At 42.3% G+C, this 16076-nt stretch overlaps 1 protein-coding gene across 4 annotated transcripts in view; it reads right to left on the minus strand.

Moving 5' to 3' along the window:
* The window catches only part of WDSUB1 (WD repeat, sterile alpha motif and U-box domain containing 1), an 83543-nt gene that overhangs the window by 7708 nt on the left and 59759 nt on the right, over nucleotides 1–16076 (minus strand). For 3 of the 4 annotated variants that reach the window (XM_075933481.2, XM_075933480.2, XM_075933482.2), the window contains exon 10: nucleotides 12294–12434. In XM_075933481.2, coding sequence (XP_075789596.1) covers nucleotides 12294–12434 — 141 coding nt within the window. Of the gene's footprint in view, nucleotides 1–1144; nucleotides 1390–12293; nucleotides 12435–16076 lie in introns of all 4 variants that reach the window. The other variant, XR_012905173.2, reaches the window with a different exon arrangement.

Raw genomic sequence — 16076 nt, forward strand, 5'->3', positions numbered from 1 at the left:
TCAGACCAAAGGTACAGCTAGCCCAGTATCCTGTCTACCGACAGAGGCCAGCACCAGGTGCCCCAGAAAGGGTAGACCGAAGACAATGATCAAGCGATTTGTCTCCTGCCATTCCTCTCCAGCCTCTGACAAACAGAAGCCAAGGACACCATTTTATCCCCTGGCTAATAGCCTTTTATGGACCTAACCTCCATGAAATTATCTAGCTTCTCTTTAAACTCTATTATAGTCCTAGCCTTCACAGCCTCCTCTGGCAAGGAGTTCCACAGGTTGACTACACGCTGTGTGAAGAAGAACTTTCTTTTATTAGTTTTAAACCTGCTCCCCATTAATTTCATTTGGTGTCCTCTAGTTCTTCTATTTAGGGAACTAATAAATAACTTTTCTTTATCGGCCCTCTCCACACCACTCATGATTTTATATACCTCTATCATATCCCCCCTCAGTCTCCTCTTTTCTAAACTGAAAATTCCCAGTCGCCTTAACGTCTCCTCATATGGGACCTGTTCCAAACCCCTAATCATTTTAGTTGCCCTTTTCTGAACCCTTTCCAAGGCCAAAATATCTTTTTTGAGGTGAGATCACCACATCTATACACAGTATTCAAGATGTGGGCGTACCATAGTTTTATACAAGGGCAGTAAGATATTCTAGGTCTTATTTTCTATCCCTTTCCTAATAATTCCTAGTATCCTATTTGCCTTTTTGACCGCCACTGCACACTTTGTGGAAGTTTTCAGAGAACTGTCCACGATAACTCCAATATCTCTTTCCTGATTTGTCGTAGCCAAATTAGCCCCCATCATACTATACGTATAGTTGGGGTTATTTTTCCCGATGTGCATTACTTTACACTTATCCACATTAAATTTCATTTGCCATTTTGTTGCCTAATCACTCAGTTTGGTGAGATCTTGGAGTCCCTCACAGTCTGCTTCTGTCTTGACTATCCTAAACAGTTTGGTATCATCTGCAAACTTTACTACCTCACTGCTTACCCCTTTCTCCATCAGTATAACTGTGCTTACACTGGGATAGTTTATACCATTTTGAGGGAACCCATATAAAAGCTACTAGAAGATTTACCAAACACTGCGAGGGCCCTTAAGTCAATTTTTGGAAAATTAAATTAAAATGTACACACCATTTAAATCATTGCTCTTGGGTAGGACTGAGGATGAAGGGTTCAATATGCAGGCTGCCTTGGGAAGAGAGGACTACCCCAGCTCTGTCTGCAAAAGCTTGAGGCCAGGTGAGAGGTGCCTCTTCATGGGCGCTGTAGCTCCACTAGGCACAGCCTGGGGAAGGGTGAAGGTCCAGGTTCATCTGCTCCCTGCATTCTTCAGTCAGAGTGAGGAATGCAGCAAACTCTGCACTTCTCCATGCTCCCTGACAAAGAGGAACAGTCAGCAATGTTCCTGAAGTAATCTGGGGAGAGGAATGGAGCATTAGCTCCCCCCTTCCACCCTCCTTAAAGGCTCCTGGGGGGCTGGGAGGCTTGGAGCTGGGGCAGTACCGGATAGGGAAGAATCCCCACCAACAAACCCCTTCCACCTGCCTGGTGGTTCTTTTTTCTGTACGGTTTTATAAGAAGAAATCCCATTCCAGGCACAACAAAACCTTACCTTGCTTTAGTTTTAGTTTAAGTTACCATAAGAGGAAGCTGTATACCAAATTTGGTGGGCTTAGCTCTTACTGTTTAAGAGAAGTCCTTGGACAAACACAAACTCTCAAGGGCTACATCTAGGCATCTAGAGGGATGTAAATCAAGCACATCGAAATTGCTAATAAAGCAGGGATTTAAATATCTCGTACTTCATTAGCATAAACATGGCCACTGCTTTTCTCAAAATGGAGCTTTTTCAGAAAAAATCCCCCAAAACCCCCAGCAGTCTAGACGCGGATCTGTCGAAAATAAATCCTTTTTCGACAGATCCTGTAAACCTCATTTTTTGAGGAATACATGATCTGTCGAAAAAGGGTTTATTTTCAACAGATCTGTGTCTAGACTGACTTTTTTTTTTGAAAAAGCTCCATTTTGAAAAAAGCGGTGGCCATGTTTATGCTAATGAAGTGCCGGATACTTAAATCCCTGCTTCATTATCAATTTCGATGTGCCTAATCTACATCTCTCTGGCAACAGAGAGGTGTAGTCTAGACATACCCAAGTAGATATCAGTAAAAGCTGTTATAATTATCTATGCTAGATAGCTATACCAGGAAAAAAAATATACCAGCATAATTCTTTCAAAAGAACCCTCCTACTGTAGAAAAAAAGGTCTAGCTAAACACAGTCTAATATAACCACATAAATACTTCCTAAATCCTTGGGTGGACTAAATTAGTGTTTTTCAACCAGTGGTACAAGTACTCTTAGGGGTACTTGAGAGAAGTCTGGGGGGTACGTCAACACAACTGAAATTTTGAAAAAAAACTGAATTTGTTTAAGTTTTACAACCCTTCATTATTTTTGTGCTTTTTACACCCCAAAATTTCATCACCCGCCCAACTATGATTAAGTTGTTTAAAAAAAACGTGTTACAATGGTAGATAATAAAATTGTGTGTCTGAAAACTGTAGGTACTTGGGGTGTGTGTGTGTGTGTGTGTGTGTGTGTATATCTCTCTATATATATTTTTAAAGGGGTACTTTATAAAAAAAATTGAGAAAGACTAAATAGTCAAGAAAGGGACTATGACTGCACTATTTACACATATCAAGTACAACATCACCGTCCACGGAGAGTAGACTCTGTTCTTCTCATATCTTTGTGTATCACTTTAAGTTTTTATACTAAAACATCAGAAGTTAAATTTAAAAAACATTGTATGTGAAATCCTGGTCTCTCTGAAGAAAATAACAAAACTCCCTCACTTTAGTGGGACCAACACTTCACTCTACACTTTTAAGTCACCCGTGTCGATGGAGTACCATCAGACAGATCAATATTTAGCTGCCGGTGACCATTTATATATCAAAAACTTGCTTTAATTAAATATATTTCAAGTGTTTTACAGAAACTTGTGTTTGTAAAATGCTTTCTAAACAATGACACTTTCTAATACATGTTGAATCTCTCTCTAGTCTGCCAGCCTTGGGACTTGACTGATGCTGAACCAGAGAATTTGCTAGATCATGGGAGGTCAATATTGTCTAGCAGTATAACCAAGATTTTCACTGCTTACTGGGTTCTGAGAAGAGACTGAAGAGCTAAATAACAGCACAGAACACTGAGAGCCAGGACTAGTGGCTGTAAACAAACTTCATGGAACAGCTGGATGTCCCTTTATCATGGGTGTGGCGAAGTTTCCAGCAAACTAAAATCATGCCAGGCCACCGATGTGGCCAGACCAGAGAGGTTCAACCTGCAGCAAGTAAATTTGATATTTTACTGGATTCCTTTCATCTTTCAAACGTTTTCAGACTCCTTTCTAAAAGGAATCTGCCTTAAAAGACCACGTTTCATCTGACCTTCAGTTAGTGATCTAATCAGGTTTACTTTATTATACACAAAAGCATCCCATACAGAAATAGCATATTCACCTTATCCACTCTGAATAATGGCACTCCTAACATATAAATAGTTATAGGCAGACTGGAAATTGATCTCAGCAGGGATGCAACAAAACAAAGTTAGCAATCCAAGATTAAAATAAAAAAGCTTCTCTCAGCTGCAGTATTAAAAATTTTAATCTTGACTTACTCCTTCTCCCAGATAACAGGCACTTCCAAAGCAGACAACATGATCTTCTCATTGGTAGCAAAGCAATTGCTAAAGCATTATCATCACTATTACTAGTCAAAATTAACTTTAACGGTTTAACTATAGCTCAGACAGAGATTTAACTGGTTAGCAAAACTAGTACTATTGTTTTTAAAACTTTCCTCCCGGTCTAAAATGCTATACATGAAATCTCGATATGAGTAACTCTCTGAAATAAAATATTACATGAAACTAAGTTCAGAGAACATTAATTTTATTTTAAATATTTTTCTTGAGAATTTTTTTTGAAAAAAATCAACTTTTGATGGAATTAAAAATATTCTGATAAAACAAAGTGATTCTGTGGAAGAATTAACATTGTTTTCTATTGGTGAACAAATATGTTACCTTGAGCATTCAGTAAATGAAGAGCGCGGATTCTCAACAGAACTATTCTATCACTAATTACATTTCAATACAGGCTTTAAAATTGTTTTGCAAAGTTCATCATAAAGCTGTCAAAGGAATCATCAGAGCTGCTAGGCAAAGTCCCTTGTGCCCACAGCCTTTCACGTATAAATAAGAAGCACTGAAACACTGGCGTGACTAGCTAGTAAATTGCAATTGACAGTCTGCATTTTAACACTGCTCACTCAGCTCCTTTAAAAAATTCATGTAGGCAGTGACAGTTTACTGCATATGCAGTTGCTTAGCTATGTTTAAGTCAAACATATTTTCCAAAAAACTAAACACTAACAATAAAACATTTTTAGAGGAAATATAATGCATCAGGCTGAGCCTCGATAAGCATTTATGAGCTATCTGTAAGAAAGTTAAAATGCAGCAAAATATTTATATTTAGCACACTTTTAGCTGATTGATTCTGAGGTCAAAGAGACTATAAAGGGGTTCTAAAATATTAATCACACATCAATTGTAATAGAATTGATGCATCCCACAAATACAATTATTTCAGTGCATCAGTTACAAAGTGAACTGAACCAAAGCAGAATAGGTTTACCAGACTGCAAAAAAGGGATATAATTATTTTATTCTATCAAAATGATTTTATGAAATACAAATGTCAGATTTAATCACATTTTAACTCTCTTAATTGAACACTGTCAATTTAGTTTGGTTCAAAACTTATTCTGCTTAATGCTTCTATTTTATTAACATACTTTTATTAATTTAAACATTCCCCTCCAGCACAGGAAATGTGAACAGAACATAGAACCCGAAAAATTACTCTAACTAGGTCAGGCTTATTTCATTGTCAATCTCCGTGAAATACAGAGTAACCACCATTGGAAATTATATTACATTTTTGAAAGCCCTCCCTCCCCCAGTTTTAATTATACAAATTGTGGGGTAAAATATTCAACAAGATACTGAATTACTTGGGTACTAACAGATTTTTTCAAGGTATTTAGGTGCCTAAAGGATGCACATAAGAGCTCAATGGGATTTTTCAGACCTGCCTAGAAATCAATGGGAGTTGGATACCTAAATACCTTTATAATTACTTTGATGCTGTCTCTTAAAAATTATTTTAGTAAAATGCATAATTATGATTAGTTTCTAAGCTCCCTGAGGCAAGCACTGTCTCTTCCATAAAGCCTCTATTACTGGGCATAAAAATAATGATTATGGCATGTTCCTCATTTTACAACCACACTAGAGTGTTAGAAATGTAGCCGTGTTAGTCTGGTGTAGCTGAAGCAAAATGCAGGACTATGTAACACTTTAAAGACTAACAAGATGGTTTATTAGATGATGAGCTTTCGTGGGCCAGACCCATTTCCTCAGATCAAATAGTGGAAGAAAATAGTCACAACCATATATACCAAAGGATACAATTTAAAAAAAATGAACACATATGAAAAGGACAAATCACATTCAGACACTTCACCAAAGGATTAATGTCCACAAAACAGATATCGGACAAGATCACAAAGAAAAAACTATTTCTTGCCATTTCAACCAGAAAGGACACTGTCTCAACGACCTAACCACCTGCATTCTGCTACAAAGACCTTTTACATCTGCACTTGAAAGGGAATCCTCTGAACTGTCATTCATGTTAAAATTCGACACTCTCCGGGGGGACTGAACAAAGACCCCAACTACCTTACCCATTACCAAGATAGCTTCCCCAATTATCATCTCTAATACCATTAGCTCACAGACATCTAACTTTCCCCACCTCTAATATCATTAACTCACAGACACTTACCTTCCTTCCTCCCCCCCCCCCCCCCGCATCCTCCTTCTGTTCTGAAATGTGATTTGTCCTTTACATATGTGTTCATTTTTTTAAATTGTATCCTTTGGTATATATGGTTGTGACTATTTTCTTCCACTATTTGATCTGAGGAAGTGGGTCTGGGCCACGAAAGCTCAACATCTAATAAACCATTTTGTTAGTCTTTAAAGGGCTACATTGTCCTGCATTTTGCTTCAACTAAAGAGTGTATACTTTTAAATTTTTAAATTCAGTAAAAGCAAAATGTTAATTCATGCAACAGAAGTAAGATCTGAAAAACCCATTAAAATAAAGGCTATATAGTGTTTCTTAAAATAAATTTAAAATATTTAGCTTTTTGCAGTTTGGTATTCCAGTGCTTCAGCTGCACAATACATTTTTTTCATTTTTCATTGAAAATCATGTTTCGTTTTTTTTCTGTATAACAACAGAGAAACAATACCACGAACACAGATCAAACATACAGTGAATACTTCCAAAGAGTGTAAAAAATCTCATGGAATCTACAAGAGCTACAAGAAGAGCCATGTTCTCAAATCTACCATCACCGTTTGCAGTGCTCTGCTGAGGCAAATCAACCTTAAATTCACTCCAATACTCTCTGGGTAGGAATTACTGGCATAATGTGGTACCCATAGGAATGCCATTCTCTCCTTGTTCCTCAGGAATAACAAAGGCATCACTATACTTTAACAGCTGTCTTAGGGATACTAGCAGTTTAGTATATGAAAGAGTTTCTCTGTCTGTTCAAGAACTCCTAAATGGTAAGGATTAGGACCACCAAATTAGGTATAGAGCTTCCTCTTATCAGAACTTAAAGTTAGTTAAGGTTTCGGTTGTGCCTGGAATGGGACTGCTTCGAACAAAGCCATACAGAAAAGAGAATCACCAGGCAGGAAAGGGGCTGGCAGGAGGTGCGCCTTCTCCCCCATCCGAGTCCGTTCCAGCCCTGAGCCTCCCACTCCCCAAGTACCCTTTAGGGAAAGTGTGTGTGTGTGTGTGGGGGGGGGGGGGGGTTATTAGGTTCCTCCCCCAGCTTTGTACTGTGACACTGCTGGCTGTTCTCCTTTGACAGGGAGTGATAGTTTGCTGCATTCCTCACTCGGGCTGAGAAGTGCAGGGGGAAGACAAGCTGCACACTTCATTCTCACTCCCTGACAGAGACAAGAAGGGAAAGAACAAGCAGCCTGGTATGAATATCCCAGGGGGGCAGGTGCTTCGGCCCCTCTGCCTACCAGTGTTCCTTTAATTTTTTCCATCCATGGTTAGAGTGAATTTTGTTGTATGCACCAAGGCATGTGCAGATGTGCACTGAGTGCTCTGCTAACCACCTGGGCTGCCCTTTAATCTCTCCTTGGCAGTTGCCCAAGCACTCAGCTTACAGGGGGCCACCCACTCCTCTACCCACTCCTGCCCACCCACTCCTCTACCCACTCCTCTACCCACAAAGTCACCTGCCCAGATCCCTTCCTCACCCCGCAATCTTGTTTCCTCCACCCCCCACATCTCTAGCCCTCTGCCCTGAACCCCTCCTTAAGGACTCAAGCAATGCGGGGTAAATGTGCTAGTGTAATATAAATCAGCCTCCAAGGAGTTCTACATTGTGCTGGACTGGATTAGCAAGGGCAGAGGAGACTTTCAGATTCATATATTCCAAGAGCAGAAGTTACCACTGTGCTCATGTAGTCTGACCTACTGTATGACACAGGCCACAGAACTTCTCCAAAATAATTTCCATATCATATAGAAAACACAGTCATTATTTAAAAATTGCTAGTGATGGAGACTCCACGTCCCTTGTAAACTGTTCTAAGGTTTAGTTAACTTGTTAAAAATGTCTTGTTTCCAATCTAAATATGTTTAGTGTCAACTTCCAGCCACTGGGTTATACTGTACCTTTGTTTGCTATACTAAAGAGCTCATTTTCAAATATTTGTTCCCTGTGGGTACTTATAAGACAGTGATCAAGTCCCTGGTACTAATCTTTCTTGTGATGCATGAGATACAAAAAGTTGGATCAGGATATATTTCTTTGTATAAACAATTTTTTCCTGATGAATGACAATGTTCCCACCAGGTGACAGAATGACGTCATAGTGTCAACAGGCTTTCTTAGCAAAGTGAAAGCAGCCGGGGCGGGGGGGAGGGGGGAATAGACGAGCATAGCGAGCAGAGGGTGCAGCCCCTCTAGTGTGTAAGAGAGATATTATATATAGTGTGTATAACAATACACAAAAATACTATGTTAAAAGAAAATTTAGATTCCAGGTATTCAGAAGTTAAGCAATATTGGAACTGAGGTTGCCTGGGCAATCTTAACGTGGATCCGTTGTTGTAGCCAGACATGAACCCCATCTTGGTTTCAGCCCTCCCCCTCTTCCCCCAGAGAGCAAGAGAAAGGCAGTCAGCCTTTGATGCCCTGGGAACACAGGTGTGCTGCCTGTCCCTGACTCTACCAGAAACAGAAACCAGACAGTAAATGTGCTAGCTGACAACTGGGAGGCCTCCCGTCGCCCTGATGGCTAGTACCAGTAATTGACATGCCTGCACTGTCCCAGGAGAGGAATCTTCGCCCATCACATACCAGAGGTGCCCATTGTCTGCATTTTCCCAGGTGTGAATTATGCTTTGCACCCTTCGTGGGAAACTTGGCATTCAAAGCCATTTTTCCTAATTGGCCACTTGAGACCAGGAAGAAGCCTACGTGACCCAAGGGGTATAAAGGGGGTTTAGTAGCCCACCCCATTTGAGCTCCAATCATCTACACCTGCTGGCAGGTATTGATTGTCTCCCAAGGTCTGTGGGACGCCCAACCTCGTCCTACTTCTTCCCAAGGGATTGAGAGAAAGACGCTGGCCACGCCAAGTCTGGAACGCAGGGGTGAAAATTATACCTGCTAGGTGTCTATTTTGTATGCATTTACTAAGAGCTCAGAGAACCAAAAGGGTTTCATGGTACCTGTAAGTGACTTATTAGTGTAATTTCTGTCCTGTTCTTTGTAGTGGCTGTGTTATCTGTAACACAGTAGTAGCATTTAACAGCTAAGTTTACCCTGTAACAATAAAATAGTAACTGTTTAAGCTTTAACCTGACATCTTCAGTTGCTGTAACAGAACCAAGCACAATTTAAAAGAACTTCAGATATAGGGAGAACTTGAGCGTTGGACCGTGTCGCTTCCAGGGGACAGATCCGTTGGGGCATCTCTCAGCCTCCCCAGGCTGCCCGCTGCGAAGGGATTGTGTATCCTAGCAGCTAAAATCTGAGGTGTAATAAGCTCTCCCTGTAAACTTGTTGGGGCGCCCGTCAACCTCCTCCAGGTTGCCCGCTGCGAAGGGACCCTGGTCTCAGCAGTTGAAGTTTCGGGTGTATAACACACACACACACACCACTCACTGCCCTGACCGTCGGCTGACAGTTGTGTATGTGCATTGATACAGCTTTTAAATGTCATGACTGCATACTATTTTTTTTCCACAGGACCACTGCCTCATTTAGTATGTAGGATGGACAGTACTCACTTAATGATCAGTTATCCAACTTTTTTTCAACTTCATTGCTAAGTCTTATTTACTGCTCACTATTCAAGCCCTATAGTAGACACAAAATTAACTTTCCACATGAATTTTTTTTATAGTGCTTATCACTGCAATATCCAAGTACCTTATAAATATACAACAAAAATCACAGAACCTTATAATGTGAGAGGGGCGTTACCCATTTAAAGTAAAAAGAATATACTAATTTTTGGTGTCTAATTTGAGTTACCTGTTTTTTCAGAATGCACTTTATACAGACAAACACAGCTTCCGTTGACTTCAGTTGCAGCTGAGTGCTTACTGCTTTTGCAAATCATAACCAAGATCTCAAGTCAGGCACGCAGGAAATGAAGAGCACACAGTAAGTGAAAAGTTTAGTTTAAGTGACTTGCCCAGCATCAGACAGGAAAGCTATTTCAAAGCCCCAAAGCAAGAGTCAACTGTTTTAACCATGAGCAAGGCTCGACAAATTATGGAAAACCCTACCTGCCAGACAAAAAAAGGGACTCGCCACCCTCCCCCCCAAAAAGTGTTTTTTTAATGGCATAAATTCCTAATAAGAATAAGAACAGTAATTACTAATACGTTCTTAATAAATATCACCCAAGTTATTAATAAATATCTTATAAACCTCTACCTTTTCCCTCTACTGCCATGTCTCTTCCCCTTGCTCCATCAGCTCCCCTGGTGCCTGCTGCCCCCCAACTCCTCACTCTCCTCTGCTGTCCCGACTCCTGCCCTTCTCACTGCCCTCAGCCCTCCTGAGACCTGCCCCCCTCCGCCAGCCCTTCTCTCCCCCCTGTGCCCACTCCTCCAGTAGCCCCACTCTGATCATGTGAGCTACCCCTCCTCATCCCCTCTCCTAACATTTCCCTCTACACACCTGCCCTGCCTCTCTTCTCTGGCATCCCCTGCAGGTGCCTGCCCTTCCGCTTCACCCCCAGAATCCCCAGGCACTTGCACCCTTGTGGTGCCTCCCCCTTCCCTCACTGCCCTTGCCCCCTTTGCCCTCTTTTTCCCTGATACCCACCCCCTCAGCACCCTCTGCCCCCATTCCCCTCATGACCCTGTTCCCTCACACATGACTTGCTCCATCTCCACCTTCCTCATGCCCACCCATTCTTTCAAGCCTTCTCCCAACACCTTCCCCCAAAGGCACTTCAAGTGAACTTACCCTTTCACTCGCTGCTGGGTCACAGCAGCCTTTTCCCTGGCCTGTCCAGCCCCTCTCTATGGACAAGCACCCTTTATTGCTGACCCACAGGGGAAACAGGGTGCAGAGACAGCATAGAGCCAGAGGGGTGCAGGGAACAGTGGGGGGGGGGAGGGGTGGCGCGGGGAATGGGAGGCACAGAGCCAGAGGGAGCAGTGTGTGGGGGAGGCACGGGGAATGGGACGCGGGGAACGGGAGGGGCAGAGGGAGCGGGGTCTAGGGGCAGTGCAGGGAACGAGCAGCACAGAGCTGGGGGGGCAGGGATTGGGGGGGAGCAGGGTGCAAGGCTGCGCAGAGCCAGAGGGAGAGCAGGGGATCCGGGGTGGAGGGGCGGCGTGGGAAATGGGTGGTGGGAGCCAGACGGGGCGGGTGCAGCGAGCTGGGCGGTCGGCCGGGAGCGGTCTCTTGCCGGTGAGGGGGCTGGGGCCGTGGCAGGAATGGAGCCGGTGGGGTGGCGCCTGGCTCTATTGTGCGCCGCAGCCAGGGACATGCGGCCAGAGCAGAGCTGCCGCGGCCCTTTAAAATTGTCTGCCAGCGCCCCGCCTCCTCGCGCCACAGCTACATGCGGGCAGCCCGGCGCTGAGAATCGCCAGTTCCCCCTCTCCGGCAGCGCTCTGCTCCTCCGCCCGGCTGGCGGATCGGATGGGGCAGCGCCACCCATAGTGCAGGCTTCGACCAGCCTGTTACAACGGCCCACCGGGCCAATCCGCCCCTGCACTCGCCAGTTGGCAAAATCTACTTGCCACAGGTGAACGGGCTAGTGTATTTATCGAGCTCTGACCATGAGATTCTCTCTCTTCCTGGAGTCCCATTTTAGTCACACAAAGCTTCCAACTAATGAAGAAGGTGTTCTACAGACTAGCTCCTCAAATAACTATTTTGAATAACTCCTGCTTGTGAAGAGGAATAAGCTTTATTTCGAAATAACAAGCCCATTATTTCAAAACAACTGGCTTGAGAGTGTGGATGCTTGCCTTGTTTCGAAATAACTCCCCAGTGTAAACATACATGCCCTATGAGACAGGAGTCCTGTGCAAAAAAAATAATGTAATCATTGAATATCATAATGGCTGAGATACAGTTGCAAAGACAACAGATGTGAGAGTACCATCTGTGCAATTAGGGCCTCATCCCATAAACGTTTACTGGAAGGTGCAGCATGTCTGATAAGACAAAGATCTATTTGGGTGGTAGTTGGGGTTTGAGTTCCATAGAACTTTTTTGGTGACATGATACACTTCACATATCTATTTTTACAGACATTGCCATTTTTAACGGGTTTGCTTGTGTGTACGTACATCCTGCAGTTGTGCAAAACAGTGTAATTAGGCTTGTAATTACACAATTTGCATATGCACAAAAGAGAGGCACTTAAACATTTTTATGTATCTCAATATCAGAAGAATAAATTTAATTTTTACCTTGATGGAATCAGAATACTTTTAAGGATACCAGAGATTTAAAATGCAAGCATTTCACATTTTTTATACATTAATTAATAAATAGTTCCTTAGTACTAATCCTTACACCTGAACAATTTGCTTTAATAAATTTGAAGCAGCTCACATACATACCTGCTGCAATGACAGGTTCCTTCATTAGCTCCCTAGTTATTGGGCATAAGAATTCATCAGGAATACCAAGAGAAACAGAATCCACTTTGATCCTCAGTTCCTCAATCTTCCGGAAAACTTTAGTGCGTAAACCTAGAGACTCTGAAAAGGGATGGTAGGTTAGAATTCATGGAACATATTTTCTATTGGCACATTAGCCTTTAAAACAAAACACACATCATCAGGCAGAGAGATTGTTTCTGCTGCAAACTGGAAGATCTTGCCAATATTTCTGGAGCTCTGTCAATTCATCATTTCTAACACTTTCCTCACAATTAAGAGGGACCAACATGAATTTCAAGGTGTTAAAGGCTATTTACGTTACGTACAAGTGGTGTTCAAAAATACATTATACAAAATTTGTTTCCCAGAGTATTTTAAAATGTCACTTATTTTTCCTAATCTAGATAGAGTATCAGATTAGCCATGACTAGCTGATATTAAACATGACAGACCAAAGTGCTACATCATATTTATCACCGCACTGGAATCATGTTAGAATACCTGTTAACTCATGCTATCAAGCCCATGGCTGAAGTGATTCACTGGACTGCATTAAGGCTATGTCTACACAACAGCTGGGTACCCCTCCTGGGTACTCAAACTCACGTTAGTTTTGTTTGACCTAATGCACTAAAAATAGCAATGGGGACATTGTGACTCAGAAAACAGGTCAGGATCTCAAACCCAGCCACACCTCTGGATCGGAGCTATCCCAAGTCTCCACTGGAGATGTAGTAGCCACAGTGCTCTTTTTAGTGCACTAACTTGAGCTGAGGCTAGCACAAGTATGTCTTTGTGCTGGGAGGCTTATTCCCATGGGCAGTGTAGACATGCCTTTAGATCAGTGTCTCCAACCTTTTTGCACCCAAGATCACTTTTTAAATGTGAGGGCAAGCCAGGATCTACCCCATCCCTTCCCCGAGACCCCACCCCTTTCTTGAGGCTCTGCCCTCTCCAAACCTTTCCAAGGACTACCCGTTGCTAATGGAAACTCACCGTTAATTATATAATTACACCTGAGCCATTTTGCTAGGGCTGCAGCCAGGGAGAACGGTTTCAGTTAAATTATTAAACAGATTAAGCATTTTAACTCTCTCAAGTTAGTTTATCAAACTTCATTTTAAATAAAGTAAAACATTATGTCCAACACAAAAGGTTTCAATGTTTTATTTATAGCAGGAGTGGGGAACCTGTTTTGGATCAGGGGCCACTAACCCACAGGGGAAAAAAAAAAAAAATCAGTCGGGGACAAACAAGTGAGAAGCAAAAAAACTCCCCCCCCAACCCTCACTGATGTGGCCCCCCCAACTGAGACACTCCACTCTTCTGGCACTCCAGCCCCATGGGGTGAGGGGAAGGGACAGGGAGGACTGAGGTTCAGGGAGTCCCATAGACCAGATTCACTCTTCTCCAGTGTTCCAGAATTAGTGGATTTTGTGGACCCCCCCTCTTAGTCTCTGGGGTGGGAACAAAAATGAGGGGTTCAATGTGCAGGACAGGACCTCCAGTGAGGGGGATGGGGATGTAGTACGGAGTGAGGAGGGCAGGGTCTATAAGAGAGTTTGGCAGCAGGCGAGGGTGTGGGGTGGGGCTAAGAGAGGGAGTTTGGGGGCAGGAGGGGGTTGGCGGAGTAAAGTGGAAAAGGTGAAAGGGTGAGAATGCAGCCAAATAACTAGCTGAGAAGGGAGGCAAAGAAGTGGGGAGTAAAGGAAAGTGCAGCTTCTGCCAAGTACAATTTGTATCCCCTTCACATTTTCTCTGTTCCAGCCTCACTCCCCCCTCAGCTCCATGATGCCCCCCCCAGCATCACCCCATCTCCCTCAGTGAAACCCCTTCCCCTCCCATCCTGACCACATTCTCCTTCACCCCCCTCCTGCTGCCACATCCCTACTTACCCCTTGCCTTCCTGCTCTCTGGGATTCCCCACCACCCTGTCCTGCTGGGTCAGATTCTCCATCCTTCCCCAGACAAGGCACAAAGTTGGAGTTACTGCCCTCCCCACCTCAGCAGAACACCACAGACACTGAACTAATTCAGCTCTAGCAGGTCTCAGTTCTAAGGCTCAGCACCCAAGAAACCAACCCCCAAAATGGACCAAAACCCCAAACAAATCCATCTCACTCTGTGTAAAAGTTTTACAGATGAGGTTTCTCTAAGGTCTTTCCAGGTAACAATTATTTACATTGGACTTGATAATAAACAAAAGTGTTTTTATTACTATAAAAAAGTAGAATTTAAATGGTTGCAAGTGAAAACAGTCAAAGTAAGTACTAAATTAAAATGAACAAAAAACGCTTAGCTCTAATCCACTAAGAAACTTATTACATGCCCTAAAGAGATGTTTCTATCTCAGGTAAAAGCTTCAAGTCAGAGTCAATTTTTACTCTGACTTGGATCTACAGCTTCTTCTAAGTTCTTTGTTGACAGGTATCCTCTAAGGGTGGACCAGGCATTTTCAAAAGGCCAGCTGAAGACAAAAAGATTGATGGCTTCCCATTGCTTAACAGACTTTCCCCCAGGGAGGAACCCTTTGTTGCACACTCCCCATCCTCTTGGGGAAAATACCAGGTTCTAAATTAATTCCAGAATCAGGTGGCATGGTCATGTGTCTTTCTAGGACCAGCAACAGTTTGAGCTTACTGGACAAACATGTCCATTTACAAGTTGTTGGTCTGAGTACTGAGTCATTAAGGACCAGAGCATCAATGGCTCTCATTAGCACATTTACAATTATAAACAGATCCACACTTTATAACTTCACATACAAGAATGATACATGCTCAAAAATAGGATATACATATTCAGCAATTGGAATATCAAAATGGATAGGTTACATGAGTTATTTTGTCTAAAGCATATTTGAGTTATGCATATTCATTTGCCAATTTTCATAAAGCATAGGGAAGTCTTTGACCCCACTAAGTTTTTTTTGTAGGCCTCACAAGAGAGTTTTAAGAAGAGTTTCAATAGAAGATATTGAGCATGTCTTGCTGATATTTATGGAGAGCTTCTCCCAACCATGAGGGGCAGCATGGAAGAAAGCACAAAATAACCTATTTGAACATTTAACAAGCAGCAATGGCAGGAAACATCCTGGGTCAGTTGGAGGTGGGAGTCAATCTATACTACTCAATGCTAAATGACAGGAACCAAACACTAAACATAAGGTCTAATACAAGTGGAAAGTAGAGACAATTCTATTTATTTTTATGTTTGGCTAGGAGTCAGTTTATTCTTCTGATTTACAAGGAAAGAAAATGAATATAGTGATCTGGGTATTTGCAAATAGCATAAAACTGCACTGCTATCATACTACACGAAGTACTTTGTTATATCTGCATACACATAGCCCCACTACCAGAATAAGACAGGCTCCATGTAGAAATCTTAGTGGTAAATGCATCAAGAGTGAGATCTTATCCTCAAATATACAGAAATTAATATATTGGACTTAAACCAAAGAAAAGTAGTACCCACAAGAAAAATAATTCTGACAGTATCCTAGCAGCCTCCTTCCACAGATCAAACAGCATTTTTTATGACAAAAGAAAACAGAGTTCAGAAAATTAACGTTTTCATAAACAGGTGATCAAAATGTATATTAATCAAGTCATAGTTGTCCTTTTCTAGTGAGAAACAATTACAAAATTTGGCACATAATTATTGCCTACAACTGGGATTTCTAAGTTACTCAAATACATTACTGCAAATTCTTTCCCTGTTTGAGATATTGCTTGCTAC

This window comes from Pelodiscus sinensis, chromosome 7 (assembly GCF_052426305.1).
Source record: "Pelodiscus sinensis isolate ZL-2025 chromosome 7, ASM5242630v1, whole genome shotgun sequence".
In the NCBI taxonomy this organism is placed as follows: Eukaryota; Metazoa; Chordata; order Testudines; family Trionychidae; genus Pelodiscus; species Pelodiscus sinensis.